Raw genomic sequence first — 21,114 nt, forward strand, 5'->3', positions numbered from 1 at the left:
CATTTTCGTCAGAATTTTTATCATAAATGAATATTGAGTTTTATCAAATGCTTTTTCTGCATCTATTGAGATGATCATATGGGTTTTGTCCTTTTGTTGGTATAGAGTATCACATTGATTAATTTGCATGTGTTGAACCATCCTTGTGAACCTGGGACGAATCCAACTTGGTTGTGGTTTATGGCCTTTTTTATGTGCTTTCAGATTCAGTTTGCTAATATTTTGTTGGAAATGTTTCTGTCTATATTCACCGAAGATATTAGCTTGTAGTTTTCTTTTGTAGTAATGTCTTTGGTGACAGTGGTGTTACAGAATGTCTTCAGGAGTGTTTCTTCCACTTCAGTCTTTTCGAAGAGTTTGAGAAGTATTGGCGTAAGTTCTTTGTATGTTTGGTAGAATTCTCCATTGAAGCCTTCTGATCATGGGTTTTTGCACTTAGTGAATTTTTTTTTTATTATTACTGACTTGATTCCATTTCTAGTGACTGGTCCATTCAAGTTATCTATTTCTTCTTGATTCAGTTTCAGTGGGCTATATGTTTCTCAAAGGTTGTTCATTTCTTTGAGATTGTCCAATCTTTAAGATTGTCAACTTATAATTTTTCATAATATTCTCTTGGTTTGTTTTTTTCTTTCTCTGCAGTATCTTGTTATTTCTCCTCTTTCATTTCTTATTTCATTTGGGTCATCTGTCTTCCCTATAAGCCTGGCCAGAGGTTTGTAAATTCTGTTTACCCTTTCAAAGAACAAACTCTTGGTTTTATTGATTTTTTTTTGTATTTTTTTAAATCTCTATTTTATTTATCTCCTCTCTGATCTTTGTTATCTCCTTCCTTCTGCTAAATGTAGGTTTTGTTTGTTCTTTTTCTAATTCTTTTAGGTGGTGGATTAGGTTGTTTTTTGATATTTTTCTTGTTTCTTAAAGAAGGCCTGTGAACTTTCCCCTAAGAATAGCTTTTGCTGCATGCCATAGATTTTGAATGGCTGTATTTTTGTTGTTATTTTCCTCAAAATATTTTTAAATTTCTTCTTTGATTTCATCATTGATCCATTTGTTTGTTTGTTTTTGTTTTGCTAGCATGTTGTTTAGTCACCAAGTAATTGTTTCTGTTTTTTTCTCATTTCTTTTTCTGTGGCTGATATCTAGTTTCATGCCATTGCGGTCAGAAAAGATGATTGAAATAATTTCTGTTTAGGCTTGTTTTGTGCCCAAGAATGTGGTCAGTCCTAGAGCATGTTCCAAGTGCACTTGAAAAGAATGCATATTCTCCTTCTTTTAGCTACAGTGTCCTTAATAAGTCTAGGTGTTCTGTTGTATCATTTAGGGTCTCTGTTGCCTTATTGATTTTTGTCCCAAATATCTGCTCATTGATGTGTGTCCTATTTTTCCTTGAAATTTGCCATTTTTATTATGTCTTGGTGTAGGTCTGTCTGTGCTTCCTATATCTGGATATCTATTTCCTGCTTTAGGTTTCAGAAGTTTCCAGCCATAATTTCTTTAAATACATTTGCAATACTTTCTTCTCTTTCTTTTCTCTCTGAGATCCCTATTAGGCATAGATTGGCATTCTTTATATTATCCCATAGGTTGCTTATGTTGCTTTCATATTTTTTTTTAATTTGTGTTTCTGTCTGCTCTCTTGATTGGGTGATTTCAATTATTCTATCATCTATATCACTTATTCATTCTTCTGCATTATTAAATCTGCTTTTCATAGTCTTTGGTTCAGCTCTTGTTTCTTCACATGAATTCTTTAATTTCTCTTGCCTCTTCCTTATGGTTTCTAATTCCTTTTTATAGTAATCTGCATTTCTGTTGATAGCCTTTCTTAATTCCTTCAATATTCTCATTGTCTCCTTGTTGAATTCAGTGACTATTAGACCAAATAGATCTCTTTCATTGTTTGTTCTTTCAGGAGAATTCTCTCAGTTTTTTAATTGGAAGTGGTTTTTCAGTTTCTTCATTTTACTTATATTTCTTTGCTGGCAACCCACTCCAGTATTCTTGCCTGGAAAATGGTATGGACAGAGGAGCCTGGTGGGCTATCGTCCATGGGGTCAGTCACAAAGGGTTGGATACAACTGAGCAAGCAGGCACGAGTCTAGGAGAAACAGTTATCTGTTGTGGTCCTTGAGCGCTATTTTTCTGTGGAAATGCTCCTGTGTAGCTTGCATGGGTTTAATATTTTTGCTGTGAGGGCCATTTGCAGTATGCATACCTGTCACCTTTTTCCTCAGTGTATGCTGGCCATCATCCCCTTGATAGGAGGTGTGACTGATGCTATGTGATTGGATCCTGCACTGGGTATTGAGTGGGCCTCCTCTTTGCTCTTTGGTTATCACTGCCCTATCCAGCAGAGAAGGCGATGGCACCCCACTCCAGTACTCTTGCCTGGAAAATCCCATGGATGGAGAAGCCTGGAAGGCTGCAGTCCGTGGGGTCGCGAAGAGTCGGACACGGCTGAGCGACTTGCCTTTCACTTTTCACTTTCATGCATTGGAGAAGGAAATGGCAACCCGCTCCAGTGTTCTTGCCTGGAGGAGAATCCCAGGGACAGGGGAGCCTGATGAGCTGCCGTCTATGGAGTTGCACAGAGTCGGACAAGACTGAAGCAACTTAGCAGCAGCAGCAGCAGCAGCCCTATCCAGGACAGGGTCTGCTCCCTAATTATTGGAGTGGAAGCCCCCAGCTCCACTTTTGAGCTGTGTTTGTTATGCACTGTGAGGTTAGCGGGATTGGCATGGTCCCACTGGGAGAGAAGTCACTGAGTATTCTTCTGCTGGGCCTGTTCACCTATGACTATACTCTGTTGTGCCACTTTTTACCCATTGTGTGGGCTAATAAAGTACATTGTAGTTGGCGCTGCTTTTGGCCCCAACATAGGGATGCTGGCAATCAGCCCCGGTGCCGTTCACATTTCGTTTTTCACAAGACCACCAGCACAGATCCACAGGAGTAAGACCCCAGAACTGTAGTAGTCAAGCACCTGTACCAGATGTGAGTGCTATTGAGGCAGCTCACACCCTGGCCTGACCCAGCCCCTGTTGTACACACCTACAAAACCCACAACTGCTGTGTGCAGATGCGACCCAGCCACGGGAGCACAAGTTGTTTGTTAAAGTGTTCCACGGATGCTGAATTTACAAAGCTGACAGTGGAGTTGTAAATCTGCAGTTTGTGCAGCCACAAGGAAAGATTTCAGCTCTGCTTCCTAAGTTGCACAACCCCTGGATCTCAGCTGTGATTTCAGTCTCACCTCTGTGCTTGGACAACCACTGGCATCTGCTCCCAGAACCACCAAGGTGGTGGCTGGAGCACCAGAGCCTGCCCAAATGGGAGGGGACTGGGGCAAGGGCCAGGCTGTGCAGGCCTGCCTGTGTGGGAGCCTGTCATAGAGTCCATGGGGGCAATAGCCAGAGGTGGGGAAAAGGCTAGAATGGAAGCCACACTCCGCCTTTGTGTGCCATTTGACAATGGCACTACACTTTTATGGCAGCCCAGGGTTCTTCCCTGAAGACTCCTAGTTGCCGCTTCCCACAGTCCAGCCCACTCAGGCTGTCTCCATTCCACCAACAGCAGCCCTCTCCATAGCTCTATCTTCTAAACCTGGTGTTCCAGCATGCAGTCCCTAGCTGTACCAGCATATGTGTGTCTCAAGTTGGGGTGCACAGGGCAGTCGCACAGACTATGTATATAGGTCTCCCTGTGTCCTGCCACGAACCAGTTGTTGGAACCTCTGAAGTTTCTCTTCTGTCCCAGCTAATCTCCCTGCCAGTGAAGTGACGGAGAAGGAAATGGCAACCCACTCCAGTATTCTTGCCTGGAGAATCCCTTGGACAGAGGAGCCTGGTGGGCTGCTGTCCATGGGGTGGCACAGAGTCGGAGACGACTGAAGCGACTTAGCATGCATGCATGCATTGGAGAAGGACATGGCAACCCACTCCAGTATTCTTGCCTGGAGAATCCCAGGGACAGAGGAGCCTGGTGGGCCGCTGTCCATGGGGTCACACAGAGTCAGACACGACTGAAGCGACTTAACAGCAGCAGCAGTGAAGTGAGAGGACTTCCCGGGATGTGGGAACCTCTACTTAGCACCAGAACCGCCTTCCAGAGGGACAGAACCTGTTCCACTTCCTTTTTCTTTTTTTCTACTTGATTATTGTAGAGGTCTTTCTTGTCCTTTCAGATGTTTGAGGTCTGCTAGTGTTCGGTAGGTGTATTCTTGATGTATCTGTGGTAAAATACATGTTCCATATCCTACTTCATCATCTTGATTCCAATCCCCTAACCCTCTCCTTTTTGAGGAGGCACTAAAGACTTGAGGATTTATTGTTGTGGATGTTATGATAAAGTTTGGGATGAAGTTTAAATGGCTTTATTCTTTTGATTAGAGGTAGGCAAATAATGTTGTTAAATCATAGAATTTCCCTTTTTGTTAATACCAACTAGTTTCTCAGTCTCTCCAACTTTATTATAAAGCAGTTGATTTGCTTAGCATTTAAAAATTTACCCTATCTACTATTTTATATCTGTACATAAAGATGCAACACAAGCTGAAAGCTGTCATTTTTCCTTACCTGTGAGTATATATGATTGTTTCAAGAGTAGAATACAGCCTCATTCATAAGAGTATCTCTTGTCTTATATTAAAATGAAAGTCATTCATTTTTAATGTTTGCTTCTCTAATTCCCTAAAATTATGACAACTTTGTTGGCCCTTTAACTATTTAGAGTGGATGACTGCATTTTTGGCATAAATTATTTTAAAATATGGAGCAGTATCTTCACATTCCTTCAGATAGTGGTTATTATCTAATAATAGGTCCTCTATTGATAATGAACATTAGATTTCAACAGAGTCCACTATGGATTCCTCAACAAAAGTGAGGTCACTTCAGATTTGAGTGATTTAAGCTTCTTCCATCGTACTGGTAATTCCGTATTTAAAAAAGCAATGCATAAAAGTTTTCTAGTTCATAATCATTTAAAAATCATACTAGTTAATTTTTAAAATTTTAATCAGGGAGCAAAGTATTTAATCATTTTTTACACCACATTAGGTAAAGAACACTTCATAATTCTGTCATCATCAAATTTACCAGATATCAAAAACTCTTAACAAGGTCACATAGCATCTTAGTTGTCAGAGTTCAGTAGTTTTCATCCTGAAGGGTAGGAACACTACCCTTGGGTATGTTAGGGTATGTTAGTGTATGTCTAAATGTTCCTTTAGACGTTTGTAAAAGGACCATAACTTAACCAGAGCTTATATGAAGAGAATGAATGATATTAAAGAAAGCTAAGCCTAAAGTATATTCCTGCTACTTCCTGTCTGCATTTAAGCATTACTTTTCCCCTGCCAGTAGAAGTAGGAGTCTTGAAAAACGAGACTAAAGCCATTCCTTGGTGTTGCATATGTGAGTAAGGAAAAAGAAAATCTTTTATCTGTCTTATACAAGTTGACATGAGGTGTTTAATTCCAAGTGATAATTTTGAAGAGGTTTTTACTTTTCTTTTTGCCCTTTGGCTCTTTCTGATGTTGTTGTTCAGGCTATAAGTCATGTCCAACTCTTTGTTACCCCGTGAACTGCAGCACACTGGACTTCCCTGTCTCTCACCATCTCTGGGAATTTGCTCAAACTCGTGTCCATTGAGTCGGTGATGCCATCCAACCATTTCATCGTCTGTCGCCCCCTTCTCCTCCTTCAGTCTTTCCCAGGATCAGGGTCTTTTCCAATGAGTCAGCTTTTCACATCAGGTGGCCAAAGTATTGGAGCTTCAGCTTCAGCAACAATTCTTCCAATGAATTTAGGATTGATTTCCTTTAGGATTGACTGGTTTGATCTCCTTGCTGTCCAAGACACTCTCAAGAGTCTTCTCCAACATCACAGTTCAAAAGCATCAATTCCTCGGTGCTCAACCTTTTTTATGGTCCAACTCTCACATCCATACATGACTACTAGAAAACCATAGCTTTGACTATATGGACTTTTGTTGGCAAAGTGATGTTTCTGCTTTTTAATATGCTATCTAGGTTGGTTATAGCTTTTCTTCCAAGGAGAAAACATCTTTTAATTCATGGCTGCAGTCACCATCCACAGTGATTTTGGAGTCCAAGAAAATAAAGTCTGTCACTGTTTCCATTTTTCCCCATCTATTTGCCATGAAGTGATAGAACTGGATGCCATGATCTTCATTTTCTGAATGTTGAGTTTTAAGCCAGCATTTTTACTCTCCTCTTTCACCTTCATCAAGAGGCTCTTTAATTCCTCTTCACTTTCTGCCATAAGGGTGGTGTCATCTGCATATCTGAGGTTATTGATATTTGTCCCAGAAATCTTGATTCCAGCTTCTGCTTCATCCAGCCTGGCATTTAACCTGATGTATTCTGCATATAAGTTAAAAAAGCAAAGTGATAGTATATAGCCATGATATATTCCTTTCCCAATTTGGAACCAGTCCATTGTTCCATGTCTGGTTGTGTTGATTCCTGTATACAGGTTTCTCAGGGGACAGGTAAGGTGGTTTGGTATTCCCATCTCTTTCAGAATTTTCCACAGTTTGTTGTGATCCACAAGTCAAAGGCTTTAGCATAGTCAGTGAAGCAGAAATAGATGTTTTTCTGTAATTATCTTGCTTTTTCTATTATCCAATGGATGTTAGCAGTTTGCTCTCTGGTTCCTCTAACTTTTCTAAGTTCTTGGTTCACATAATATTGAAGCCTAGCTTGAAGGATTTTGACCATTATCTTGCTAGCATGTCAAATGAGTGCAATTGTGCAGTAGTTTGAACATTCTTTGGCATTGCCCTTTTTTGGGATTGAATGAAAATTGTCCTTTTCCAGTCCTGTGGCCACTGCTGAGTTTTCCTAATTTGCTGGGATACTGAGTGCAGCACTTAACAGCATCATCTTTTAGGATTTGAAATAGCTCAACTGGAATTCCATCACCTCCACTAGCTTTATTAGAAGCAGTGTTTCCTAAGGTCCACTTGACTTCACACTCCTGGATGTCTGGCTCTACGTAAGTGACCACACCATTGTGGTTATCTGGGTCGTTAGAACTTTTATGTACAGTTCTTCTGTATATTCTTGTCACCTCTTCTTAAACTCTTCTGCTTCTGTTAGGTCCATACCGTTTCTGTCCTTCATTGTCTTTCCCATTCTGGAAAGGTGTGTTCATTGAATCTCATCAAATAAAGGCCCATTGAAAAGATTGTATCCTTAAATTCTTACTATAGTTTCTATTTTGTGCCCAACAGTTAGAAGAGATGATAGGCCTTTTCAGCCCTGAGGCTGAATTCTCCACCATTGCCCTCAGCAGACCTTCACTTCTCCCCAAGAAAATTTCTTAAGAAATAAGGCAGCTGCTTTTAACTGAAAGTTGTTGTGGCCCTCTCATTGTCTCTACAATGCCACCTAAATTTTCTAAACTATCAGCACTTTGAGTTGGCAGAGCTGCCCTTCCTGTCTCTGAAATACGTGTGCTCACACTGGCACCATTGCTAAGAAGGAGATTTAAACTCAGAGATGACTCATTGTTGATGACCAGGTCTATGCACCACTTCCTTTTTTCCAGCCACTGAAGCACAGGGAGAAGCTGAGCAAGCAAATCAATCTGAAGGAGAGTTGGGGTTCCTAAACCCAGGTTTTACCACTGAACTCAAAAAGCACACACATACCTTCTCCCTGCTTCCTTAGGACGAGGACATTTTAACTGACCTCTACCCTCCTATCAACAATACAGTTCATTCTCGAACAACATGGATTTGAACTGCATGGGTCCACTTATATGCAGATATTTTTCAGTAGTAAATACTACGTACTAGACAATCTGTGGTTGATTGAATTTGCGAGTAGAGGGCACACTGTAAGTTATACTATAAGTTATTCTCGATTTTCAACTGCAAGGGGGCTTTGTGTCCCCAGCCCCCTCTTTGTTCAAGGGCCAACTGTATTTGAAGATACTCAGAGGCAGGGACATTTTAATAGAGGGAATTTGTCTTCAAAGTTATTTTGAATATTGTTTATTCTCATGACCTAAAGAGATCTTGTAAAACTCCAGTGGGATATAATACTAAAGCTGAATGCTTGTTTTATGCATTTTTATGAAAAAATAATTGTGTCAGAAAAGTGCATTGAAAATATATTTATTGTTGTAGGGTATTGAGTCAATCAACTCCAGGGACAGAGAAATGGGCAAAGTTTTCAATTTCCCTTTAAAGGAAAAGTTAATATTTAAAATGAAAGTAATCTTTCAGCTATTTCATTAATTTAGGTGTATTTTTGGTAGAAAATACGATTTTTTCAAAATAACTGTATGTTAACAAATTTTTATTAGTGATAGTCCATCAGTCAGCTATAAAACTGAAGCTTGACCTTTTAGGAGTTATTGTAAGACAGAAGGATAATTTAACAGTGGAATCATTTGAACGTTAGCAAATTTTTGCAGTCATTCTCTGTGGTGATGAGTATTCTGGAACTACCCTCCACATTATAAATTTCATTATTATTATGTTGAATATTTGGCAGATGCCTTTTTCAATAAGGAAAGAATCAAAACCTTTTCCCAGTGTGCTGTTAAAGGAATTTCCATTTCCATAGGCTTATATATTAAGTTATTAAAGCTTGATCCCAAAGTGGTGCTTCAACATGATTTTTAGAAGTATATTTGTAGGATGAGCATCACTAGTGATCTCATGTAAAAATATGTCATATCTCTGAATTTTTTGAACTATGTGATAAATGATCTTGGGGAAAATGAGCTACTTGAACTTCTTACATTCTAGGGATTGGCGTGGCTTCCCATGTATGTGCTATATTAGAGAAGAATACAGCAGAGAAAGGCACTACATTTTACTTATTGCTGTATCTATAACATGAATGATCTACAACATTGTATTAATTTCTGTTGTACAGCAAAATGACTCAGTTACATTTATACATGTGTATATTCTTTCTTACACTCTTTTCCATTATGGTTTATCCCAGGAGATTGCATACAGCGCCCTGTGCTATACCGTAGGACCTTGTTGTTTATCCATGGTATATATAATAGTTTGCATATACTAACCCCAAATTCCCAGTCCATCCTTCTCCCTTCCCACCCCTTCCTTGGCAACCACAAGTCTGTTCTCTTTGTCTGTGAGTCTCTCTCTGTTTTCTAGAGGGGTTCATTTGTGCCATGTTTTAGATTCCACATGTAAATAATATCATATGGTATTTGTCTTTCTGTTTCTAACTTCCCTTATTATAATAACCTCTAGGTCCATCCATGTTGCTGCAAATGCATTCCTTCATTCTTTTTATAGCTGAGTAGTTTTCCATTGTATGTATATACCACATTTTCTTTATCCACTTAACTGTTGATGGACATTTAGGTTGCCTTCATGGCCTAGCTGTTGTGAATAGTACTGCTATGAAAATAGGGCTGCATATGTCTTTTCAAATTATGGTTTTACCTGGATACATACTCAGGAGCGGAATTGCTGGATCATGTGGTAGCTCTATTTTTAATTTTCTGAGAAACCTCCATACTATTTTCCATAATGGCTGTACCAAATTACATTCCCACCATCAGCATAGGAGGGTTCTCTTTTCTCCACACTCTCTCCAGCATTTATTGTTTGTAGACTTTTTGATGATGACCATTTTGACTGGTGTGAGGTGATAGCTTGTAATTTTGAGTTGTATTTCTCTAATAATTAGCGACGCTGAGCATCTTTTCATGTGCCAATTAGCTATCTATGTCTTCTTTAGAGAAATGGCTATTTAGGTCTTCTGCCCATTTTCCAATTGGCTTTTTTGTTATTGAGTTGTATGAGCTCTTTGTATATTTAGGAGTTTAAGCCCTTTTTGGTTGTGTCATTTACAAGTATCTTCTCCTATTCTTTGGGTTATCTTTTTTTGTCATTTCCTTTCCTGTGCAGAGACTTCATTTCAATTTGTCAGCATCTAAGACTCTCCAGGTGTTGGGATTCAACTATAGCTTATGTTTTCTGATTGTCTTTTGTCTGCTCACTTTAATCTAGCATAATGAGCATTAATACTTATACACACACACACACACACATTAGTTTTCTGAGTATCTTGAAGTGGCAGGTTAGTTACTTGCTTAGTTTTTTTTAATAGCACAAATGAAATGAAAGAAAAGTAACCAGGATACATTTTCTGACTTTGGTGAAAGAACTATGACTCATCTCGTTAAAGGCATGCAGGGATTTTAATTTCAGAGAGTAACATATGTTAGCCCCAACTGTTTCTATATCCATTGTGATCATGGCAAGATTTGGAGAGAATGTTGTAAAAGCATATTTACATTCATTCTTATTCACTTTATGAAACAGAATGGCTCAGGAAGTAGATACTGAGTGGACAGTAATATCACATCATTTCTTAAATTACTATAATCATTAATGTGTTAGCAGGAACTTACTTTGAACCTAGAAAACTTTCGGGGATGAGCCAGCTTCAGTTTGCATAACTATAAAAGTTACTTTTTTGAAATCTGATTCTATACATATCAAAACATCTTGTGATTTATTAAGAACTTGGAAGGTATAAGACTTACATATAAGGAGCTAAGGACTTTGGAAAAAAAGGTTTCTAAGTGGCTTTTGGGGTATAATTAAAAGGGTGCAAGTGTGATCATGGAGTGAGGGATATAAAGAATAGTTTCACTAATTACTTGACTGTCAGATTCCCTTGCTTCTGCACTTTGCAACAGACATACTAATTGTAATATACAAAATTTTTGGTGAGCTAGAGAACACTCAGCAAGAAATGGGCCAGCAGCAGGAAAAAGCAGAGCTCAAGAATAAACACAAATAAAAATCAACTTCCAAATGTTCTTGATACCAGTGATTTTCCACTCCTGTTGGGATTTTGATTTCTTTCCAGAAGAATCGGACCAATGGCCTCCTGCCACCAGAGAACAATATTCAGCATATAGTGCCAACTGCCATTTATAGCTATCTCTCTAGTGGTCGAAGCCCCTCCTTTTTTTATATTCACTGTTTATTAAAAAGCCACTGCTGCTCTTAACTTTCTCATTGCTCATGATTGATGAGTGCTGGGGAGCAGACATGCAACAGGTGACCCTGTACTTGTCAAGAGAATGTTCTCATGCCATCAGTGGGTACCAATGACTAGCCTGAGTGGTTACTTCTTCCTTCCATTGATTCAGGCTAACCTCTCTTACTATAACTTATTTAGATTTTGTGGCAATAAAATAGGTTTAGGTACTTCAAAAGGCCATTCTTTTCCTTCATTAGTACACAGCCCTAAAACCACTTTATTTCATTGTCTACACATGGCCCCTGTGAGCTGAGGAGAGGGTCAATACTGAGAGAGTTAAAGCTTAGGGCCCTTTAAGGCGTCTGCCTGCAATGTGGGAGACCTGGATTTGATCCCTGGGTGGGGAAGATTCCCTGGAGAAGGAAATGGCAACCCTCTCCAGTATTCTTGCCTGGAAAATTCCATGGACAGAGGAGTGTGGCGGGCTACAGTCCACGGTGTCAAGAAGAGTCGGACATGACTGAGCAACTTCAGTTTCACTCATGGCCCAAAATATCAGCATAGCTAACAACACAACTCAGACATTGCTGACCCTGTGCTCCTACCCTCTGCCTTTATGGTCCTTATTTGTCATTTCCTGAAAGTCTTCATAAGTAAGTGAAATGACTCAAGTAAAAATCTTTATCTTGTGTTTAAAATAGAGAGCAGTTGATGTAGCTTGCCATTTTCTCTCCATATCCTCCTTCACTCAAAGCAGTGACTCTATGTTGGAATCAGACAGAGCCCTTTAAAAGATTCTAGTCACAAGATAATTTGACTTAAAAGTTGTACCACTCAAACAATAAGAATAATGTTTTGCCTTATGTTGATAACTAACCGTAGTGCTCAATTTGTAAACATTCATACTTTAAGAGTTGATAATAAGCTGAAGTTTTGCTTAGAAATACAGTGCTCTATATTGTGTCATGGAAATGATCACAAATAGGAATATATGTGATCTTACATATGGATAAAGGTATGAATATGTAATCTTACATATGGATAAAGGGGTAAAGGGTGGAAAATATACCAATGGTAGTCAGAGTCCATAATTGAATAATTACTTACTCTGCCTTAATTGCCTCATCTCTAAAATCAGAAGGTTAAACCAGGTAGGTCTAAAAACCTCTGGCCTCTTTCTCTGATGATGTGATCAGTATCACTTCATTTCTGAGGATATTGATTTCTCCACAGAGCTTGGTGGATGGAGATATTTAAACCCTCTGGAAATACTGTATTTAAATAGCATTACCCTATTAGTAAGACCATCTCTGTATATTTGTAATTATCAGATTGTGGCAATACAAAACAGTGTATTTTCTTTTCCTCTCCTCAATCTTGTCCCTCTTTGTAACAACTCATTCAGTAAGATAAACAATTCCTTCTTTGGTTAATAGTTGAATGGCTAAATTACACTTTTTAATTCAAATAAAGTGATTCTATAATTACATAATAAAACATAAGTATGAATTATGAAGAAAGATCATTTTCCTAGGTTGAATTTTTTAAGGTTAATAAAGATAGGTAAAGGTTAGGTTAAATGTTTTCTTAAACTACAAACTTTGTCACTTTAAATGTGAGCATTTGTTTGTATAAGTAATATGTATTCAATATAAATAATGTGGACTGTTAAGGAAAGCACAAAGAATAAATTAACTTACTGGTATTCCAGTCATTGAGAGAGAAACTCTTTTCATGGTTGGGCTTCTTTGCTTTCCAAATATGAATTCCTTTTAAAAAAATAAAATTAGAAGCAAGTTACATATACAAGTTTTTAACTTACTTGTCTAAATTTTATGGTCTTTAGATATTATAGGAATAAAATTTTATTATTTTTATAATATGAAAATGCTGTAAGTAATAACCAATCCCTTATACTTAAATATTTAAGATGTAGACCACAGTTTTAAGAGGCTGTAGAGTTGCTATTAAAACTAGTGATTTTTAGACCTATTGGGAATGAGGAAAACCAGGTTTCCTTGTGGGGATCTGAGATTCTCTTGGAGGGCTATTCAGTGAGCATCCTATCATCTTAGCTAACATAAAGGGGATGCTATTTAAAAGTAGTTTAAAAGGATTCCAGTCTGTTGCAAAATCCCCAAGTACCATAACGTGTTTGTGCCCCTCTTCTGTGGTTCATTGTTGTCTCTACCTAGACAGCTAGGTAGTCTCAGCTCTCTGTGGTTCTCCCCAGGTTGAGGCTCTGTCTGGAGCAGGACCTCCTAGCCTGGGCCCTCCCATAGGTGCCCCAGCTTTGCCTCCTGACCCCAAATGTAATCACTGGTCTTTGAATCATGAAGACCTCATGCCTCACAACTTGGAATGCATGCATCTTGACTCCAGAGCCGCAGGGCTTTCACCTCTGCGGCATGGCAGTATCACACTTCTCCTAAGAGGTCAGTACGATAGCCTATAACTTAGAGAAGGGACCAGTGTTGAGTTTTTCAAAATCAAGGTAGCACGTGCCTCTCTTCATACTGGTGAACATCTGGAGCAGTAAGGTGGTTATCCCTGACCTTTAGCATTTCCTGTATGTGTGTTGTCCAGGTTCAGATCTTTCCGCGATCCTTTCTGTTCTGTGCGTGGACCAGTTTGAAGCTGTGCATACAATGCATCTCTTTCCATTCCTGACCTTTCACGGTTGACCATCCTGAAGACCTGCTGGTTTTTTCTTGACAGATTATAGAATTTTACTTTTTAGAGAATAATTCTTATTTCCTTTCTGTGAATGTATGCTAAGACGCTGACTTATATTTCTGTTTTGCTCTGTCTTTAAGTATAACTGATTTGCTCTGTTTTTAAGTCTGAAAATTCAGCAAGTTGCTGTTTTACCATTCATTTCATATAATTAAAATATGTTCAATACAAACATCATGCTTTAGTTCTTAGTTCACCTATTTTACATTTTTTAACACCAGTCTAAAGGCATGTTACTTATGTTTATTGGCCGTGTAGTTTCTGTCATATTGATGGAAGACAGCGATTACTACAATTTACTTTTTATCTCTAGGTAGTCATGTACATAGTACAAAACATTATTTAATGAGGCTGAGACCAAAAAATAGTAACTCTAGGGGTTTTCTCTTCTCTCCTGCTTTTCAGGGTGCTGGTTGCACAGCCCTGGTGGTAGCTGTGGTAGCAAGGAAGCTAGAACTTACCAAAGCAGAAAAGCACGTGCACAACTTCATGATGGACACTCAGCTGACAAAAAGAGTAAGTTACCACCCCTGTATCTCCAAAGGGAAGAGTCACGTTTTTTCTTTCTTTGTTTTAAATCATTTTATATTGGGATATAGTTGATTTGCAATGTCATTATAGTTTCAGGTATATAGCAAAGTGATTTAGTTATACATGCTCTAGGGTCTCCTCCTGATGCCAGTCCCCTAGTCTGGGGAACCCTACGTGGGTTCAGACCTTCACTCCTGTGGGAGAACAGAGGGAGAGAATCCTGTGATATAATTATTCTTCAGTGTGAGGGTTGCCTACCTGTGGGGTATGGGACTGGACTGAATCACCAACGAGCCCCTCCTGCCATTCCGTTGTGGCTTCTTCCTTTGGAAGGAGCATGTCTTTTTTGGTAGGTTCTAGTCCTTGTTTGCTGATGGTTGTTCAGCAGTTAGTTGTGATTTTGGTGTTTTTGTGAGAGGAAGTAAGCGCGGATCCTTCTACTCTGAGTCTTGTCCGGAGCTCTTGTTTGCTATCACTGTTGGGCAATAATAGTTTTACTTTGACATCGGAAGCTGAAATGACATGGTTTAAAGTGAAAGCATTCTTGAAGTCAGTTCTATTTTTTCACATGGAGTCTAAACTTTTCCTAACTTTAGGTCAGTCAGGAAATAATTGGGAAACCTTGGTATTTACTGAAGTATAAAAAGGGACCACATAAGTCTAATATTGTTGGGGTTCTGAAGGACTGAGCGACTTCACTTTCACTTTTCACTTTCCTGCATTGGAGAAGGAAATGGCAACCCACTCCAGTGTTCTTGCCTGGAGAATCCCAGGGAAGAGGGAGCCTGGTGAGCTGCCGTCTATGGGGTCGCACAGAGTCGGACACGACTGAAGCGACTTAGCAGCAGCAGCAGCAGCTGTATTCCAGGGATCAGAGAATTTTAAACTTTCATAATGCTCTTCCTTCAGCAAATCAGATGAAAGTTGTGTCTCTTCCTGCTTGGCAAAAAAAAAAAAAAAAAAGACTTGTATTCTCATTAATGTTGCACTTGGGTCTCCTTTAAGGATCTAGATCTGAGAGCTAAGTGGCCTTCCTTTAGTTTTAATGACTAGGACTGATTTCCCCAAACTGATCAAGTTTTCTGATGTTACTGCTTTTCTGTTGTAAGTTCTTATATACATTTGATAAATTCCCTATCGATAGTGTTGAATTATGGAGAAAGAAATGGCAACCCATTCCAGTATTCTCGCCTGCGAAATCCCATGGACATAGGAGCCTGGTAGACTCTAGTCCGTGGGGTCACAAAAGAGTCAGACACAACTTAGAGACCAAACTACAACAATGTTGAATTCAGAGTCATATTGTTTGTAGAAAGCTTTTTCAGTAAGAAGTACTGTTCTACTTTCAAAATTCACATTCTGTATCATGGTTATTGGGCTTCCCTGATGGCTCAGACAGTAAAGAATCTGCCCAGAATGCAGGAGACCTGAGTTTGATCCCTGGGTTGGGAAGGTGCTCTGGAAAAGGGCATGGTAACCCACTCCAGTGTTCTTGCCTGGAGAATCCCCAAAGGCAGATGAGCCTGGCGGGCTACAGTCCATGGGTCTCAAGGAGTCAGACACAAATGAGTGGCTAAGCACACACACATCATGATTATGATGCTTTAATTCTATTATCTCACTATTTCTTAAAAGTGAAGCTACTTTGCAATATTTCTTGTGACCAGAGTCTTTAATAGGTCTGAAAAAGACACTCAAGCAGGCTTGCTGACAGATCTATTTTTATAGGCAAAATGTCACTACGCACAAGAGCAAATGTTAAGATGGCATTAGAATCAAACATAAATTTCCAGTTTATGAGAGCCATTCCATTACTATACTCAATACAATATATGAAAACAATAGCCTTTTTTGTGGTTCTCTCTGCATTATTTTATATAGTTATCAATGAATGTCATTTGTCATAGTTATCAATGAATGGAATTGATTCCTTTCCATTTAGTTATTTATGGAATTTTTAAGTGCCCATTTATAATTTTTAATAAAGAAGGGCCTAAAAGCCATACATAGTTACTAACATGACAGATTCAAAAGACAAATTCAAGGGTGCTCCTTATTGCTAGAGAAAACTACAACCATTCCCTGAAGCACTCCTGATGGTCAACAGGAGTAATAATGGTCACAACATTTTGAAATCTTAATATGACCCTAAAGAAAAAGCAATATGAATGTTAAAAGATAGATTACTCTTGCAGGAAAAAATGTAACCTTCCAAGTCTTCCATTGTGTATCTTAACAATTTCCATGAAAAATTATTCCCCATGCACAAAGTTTGAGGAACAATTTTATATAGAAATCTTACCTCTGTGGGATGACATTCATCACACAAAATGCAATGTTTGAAAGTAGAACACACAGTTCACTGGGCACTAACATTCAGAGGACTGTCCTGTGTAGTTACAACCATTTACACGACACACTGCAATTCAAAAATGGCCGGTGGCCCATGTAACCAGAATATTCTAAGAATTTCAAAAAGAAAGCATAATAGCGATAACTTATCACTAGGCTTAGTGAGACAGGACCAGCTATTTAACAGATATCTAGCAAATCACCTTACAGAGACAGTCTGTTTACTGTGCTAAAGCTTTGGGAAATATATCACTATTACTGTACATTCAGGTCTGAACCAAGAGGAAATCTTGGCGTTTGGCCCTCTGGTTACTTACGTTTTGGAAAGAAACTTGAAAACAAGCAATTCTGAGAGCCCAGACATAATTTTTCAAGTCGCTAGATGTACCATGAAGGATAATTATACATATTAATGTCCACAGTGGGTGTTTCCAATCCTGTTAAGAATTCTCAATCAGATCCATAATAAGAACACTATTATGCAGTTATATAATTTTGTCTCTTGCAGCAGGTCTCTCAACAAGTGAACAGAAATTCGAGAGGATTTACTTTGTATAGCTTTTATGTCATGCTTGGCTACATATCCTAGTGGGTCGAAATACAAATGCATGGAGCCCTTGCCCTGCTCCATTCACCCTGCCCCAGGTACCTGGTCTAAAGAAGGACCAGGCTGGTGAGAAAGGTTGGGGCCCTAAGCACATCCATCTCTGCTGCTGCAGGGGCACAAAGCACACGTCCTGCTAAGCTGCACAGATTTAGTGACCTTTGTTTCTCTGTGGGCATCCTGGAGGTATCACCCATAGCATATGGAGCAACAGTTTACCGTAAATATCAGAAGGAGAGTTAAGAAGCCCTTCTGCTTCTTAAAGCAGATTATGTTCCTTCCCCTTGAATTTTGGAAGACACTCATAAAAGCCCCTAAAGGAAGAAGCAAGAGGAAGAAAAAGAGAAAAAGACAGAAATATATTTATATATATAACTTATATACAAGTTGAAAAAGAAAGTAGTAAAAATCAAAGGAAATCTATAAGCAAAGTAGTCTGTTATATAATGCTCTATGTATCTTGTAGGATTGAACAAAGCAGATATTCAGTTAAAAGCCAATCAGCTATAAGAGGTTTTGTGGTTTATAAAGTATTGTTTCACTTAAAAATATATTTTACCTTAGTAACTATGACTTTAATATGTTGCTGATTCATCAGTAATTATAAAGTAATATGTCATGTCCTTTATACCTGTGAAGTGGGTTGGAGTCATCTGGAGACTATTACTATTGGGTTGGCCAAAAAGTTCATTTGGGTTTGTCCATAACATCTTACAGAAAAACCTGAACTAACTTTTTGGGCACCCCAATACTTTTAGTAGTATAAATTTCTTTGTTGTTGTTGTTCAGCCACTGAGTTGTGCCTGACTCTTTGCAACCCCATGGACTGCAGCATGCCAGGCTTCCCTGTCCTTCACTGTCTCTGTCCACTGAGTCCATGATGCCATCCAACCATCTCATCCTCTGTCACCCTCTTCTCCTGCCATCAATCTTTCCTAGAATCAGGGTCTTTTCCAGTAAGTTTGCTCTTCATATCAGGTGGCCAAAGTATTGGAGCTTCAGCATCAGTCCTTCCAATGAGTATTCAGGGTTGATTTCCTTTAGAATTGACTGGTTTGATCTCCTTGCTGTCCAAGCGACTCTCAAGAGTCTTCTACAACACCACAAGTTTGAAAGCATCAGTTGTTTGGCATTCAGCCTTCTTCATGGTCCAGCTCTCACATCTGTACATGACTACTGGGAAAACCATAGCTTTGACTATACAGACCTTTGTCAGCAAAGTGGTGTCTCTGATTTTTAATATGCTGTCTAGGTTTGTCATAGCTTTCCTTCCAAGGAGCAAGTGTTCTGTCAGAACTCTCACATATAACTCGTCTCTACTCCCCTCCAGTCATTCCTCTACCATCTCAAAAAACCTTTTAAAATACATTAAGGACGAGCATTGGATCATTTTTGAAAATTTTATGGACTTAACCAATTTGACATTTGCTCTTTGTAGATGAGAATCCAAACCAAAATTGGTTGCTATGTTCTGTTCCAAACACTCCTGTGTTCAACATGTTTTTTCTCAGTACTGCTTACCCAGTTTTCTCGCTGCCTCGCCAGTCTGTGTTCGTCTTGAGCTGATAAAACCAGGAAGGGAGGATGTATCAGATCCCTTACCAGTCTTCCAGGCAGTATAGCTGCTCAGAGAGCTGACACCTCCAGTAAACAGCCCTCCTCCTTGCTAAGTGGAGAAGGGCCTGTCCCAACCCCAGGCAGTGCTGGTCAGTCACTTCCCTCTCCACTCTTTAAAAACAAGGTCCTCCTTCAAAGCTGAAGTCATCAAAACAGAAATATAGATCAATGGAACAGGATGGAAGGCCCAGAAATAAACCCACACCCCTCTGGTCACTTAATCTATGACAAAGGAAGCAAGACTATACAATGGAGAAAAGACAGTCTCTTCAGTAAGTGGTGCCAGGAAACTGGACAGCTCCATGTGAAAGAATGAAATGATAATATTCTTAACAAAATTTACAAACAGCTCATGTGTCTCTATATCAAAAACAATCAAACCAAAAAAATGAGCAAAAGACCTAAATAGATATTTCTCCATGGAAGACATACAGATGGCCAAGATATACATGAAAAGATGCTCGACATCACTAAGTATTAGAGAAATGCAAATCAAAACTACAATGAGGTATCATCTCATACCAGTCAGAATGGCCATCATCAAAGAGTCTCCAAACAATAAACACTAGAGAGAGTGTGCAGAAAAGGAAACCCTCCTACCCTGTTGATGGGAATGTAAATTGGTACAACCACTATGGAGAGCAGTATGGAAGTTCCTTTCAAAACTAAAAACAGAGCTACATACGATCCAGAAATTCTACTCCTGGTTTTATATCCAGAGAAAACCATGATTCGAAAGGATACGTGCACCCAGCGTTCATTGTTTACAATAGCCAAGATGTGGAACCAACCTCAGTGTGGTACGTATATACAATGGGATATTCAGTTCAGTTCAGTCACTCAGTCATGTCCGACTCTTTGCGACTCCATGAACTGAAGCACGCCAGGCCTCCCTGTCCATCACCAACTCCTGGAGTTCATTCAAACTCACGTCCATCGAGTAGGTGATGCCATCCAGCCCTTCTCCTTCTCCTCCAGTCCCCAATCCCTCCCAGCATCCGAGTTTATCCAGTGAGTCAACTCTTTGCATGAGGTGGCCAAAGTACTGGAGTTTCAGCTTTAGCATCATTCCTTCCAAAGAACACCCGGGACTGATCTCCCTTAGAATGGACTGGTTGGATCTCCTTGCAGTCCAAGGGACTCTCAAGAGTCTTCTCCAACACCACAGTTCAAAAGCATCAATTCTTCAGTGCTCAGCTTTCTTCACAGTCCAACTCTCATATCCATACATGACCACTGGAAAAAGGATAGCCTTGACTAGATGGACCTTTGTTGGCAAAGTAATGTCTCTGCTTTTTAATATGCTGTCTAGGTTGGTCATAACTTTCCTTCCAAGGAGTAAGACTACTCAGCCATAAAAGGAATGAAATAATGCCATTTGCAGCACCATGGATGGACCTGGAGATTATCATACTAAGCGAAGTAAATCAGACAAATATCATATGATATTGCTTATATGCAGAATCTAAAAACATGATACAAATGAACTTATTTACAGAACAGGAACACACAGAATGAACTTATGGTGATCAGGGAGAAAGGGTGGATGAGGAGGGATAGACTGGGGATTTAGGATTGTCGTGTACACACAGCTGTGTTTCCAATAAATAACCGACCAGGGCCTACTCTATAGCTCAGGAAATTCCGTTCAATATTCTGTAACAAAACAAATGGGAAAATAATTTGAAAAATAATGGGCACTTGTATGGGTATAACTGAATCGCTTTGCTGTACACCTGTAACTAACACATTATTGTTAATCAACTATACTCCAAATAAAAATTAAACAAAAGCCGGGTCCTCCAACCTGAGCAACTTACACTATATTCAATTTCTTACCTTTACAAAGGATGTCAGTGTCAGATGGAAGAGCCTTCTGAACAGACTCCTACCTCTTTGAGGAAGAGAAATGTGTTTGCATAAGAGGGAAGATCCAAGCGTTAACTGGAGCACCTTTTCACTTCACTGTGGGTGGTGGTGATGTCACTTACATGCACTGCAGGTGTTCGGCATCCCATGTTTCAGTCATTTTTCTGTTGGTTGGAGAATGTTCCCTATGAAGAGTCTAATGAATATCCAAAGGCAGTCACAACTAAAAGCAGTCTTAAGATACCAGCCATTTTCTTAAAGTGGGTTCTAGCAGTACAGTTTCATTCAAAAAGAAAGCATTTCAGCACTAAGAAAAAGGATTCACCATCAGCCACCAAGGCCGATGCTTTTTCTGCTAAAGTGGAAAAATACACATGCCTACTTGGGCCAT

General features: G+C 39.2%; 1 protein-coding gene across 6 annotated transcripts in view; it reads left to right on the top strand.

Moving 5' to 3' along the window:
* Nucleotides 1-21,114, top strand: part of KCNN2 (potassium calcium-activated channel subfamily N member 2) — a 508,283-nt gene that overhangs the window by 473,304 nt on the left and 13,865 nt on the right. For all 6 annotated transcript variants that reach the window (XM_061429915.1, XM_061429916.1, XM_061429917.1 and 3 more), the window contains one exon: nucleotides 14,156-14,266. In XM_061429915.1, coding sequence (XP_061285899.1) covers nucleotides 14,156-14,266 — 111 coding nt within the window. The remainder of the gene's footprint in view (nucleotides 1-14,155; nucleotides 14,267-21,114) is intronic.

The sequence above is a fragment of the Bos javanicus genome, chromosome 10 (genome assembly GCF_032452875.1).
Source record: "Bos javanicus breed banteng chromosome 10, ARS-OSU_banteng_1.0, whole genome shotgun sequence".
Classification (NCBI taxonomy): domain Eukaryota; kingdom Metazoa; phylum Chordata; class Mammalia; order Artiodactyla; family Bovidae; genus Bos; species Bos javanicus.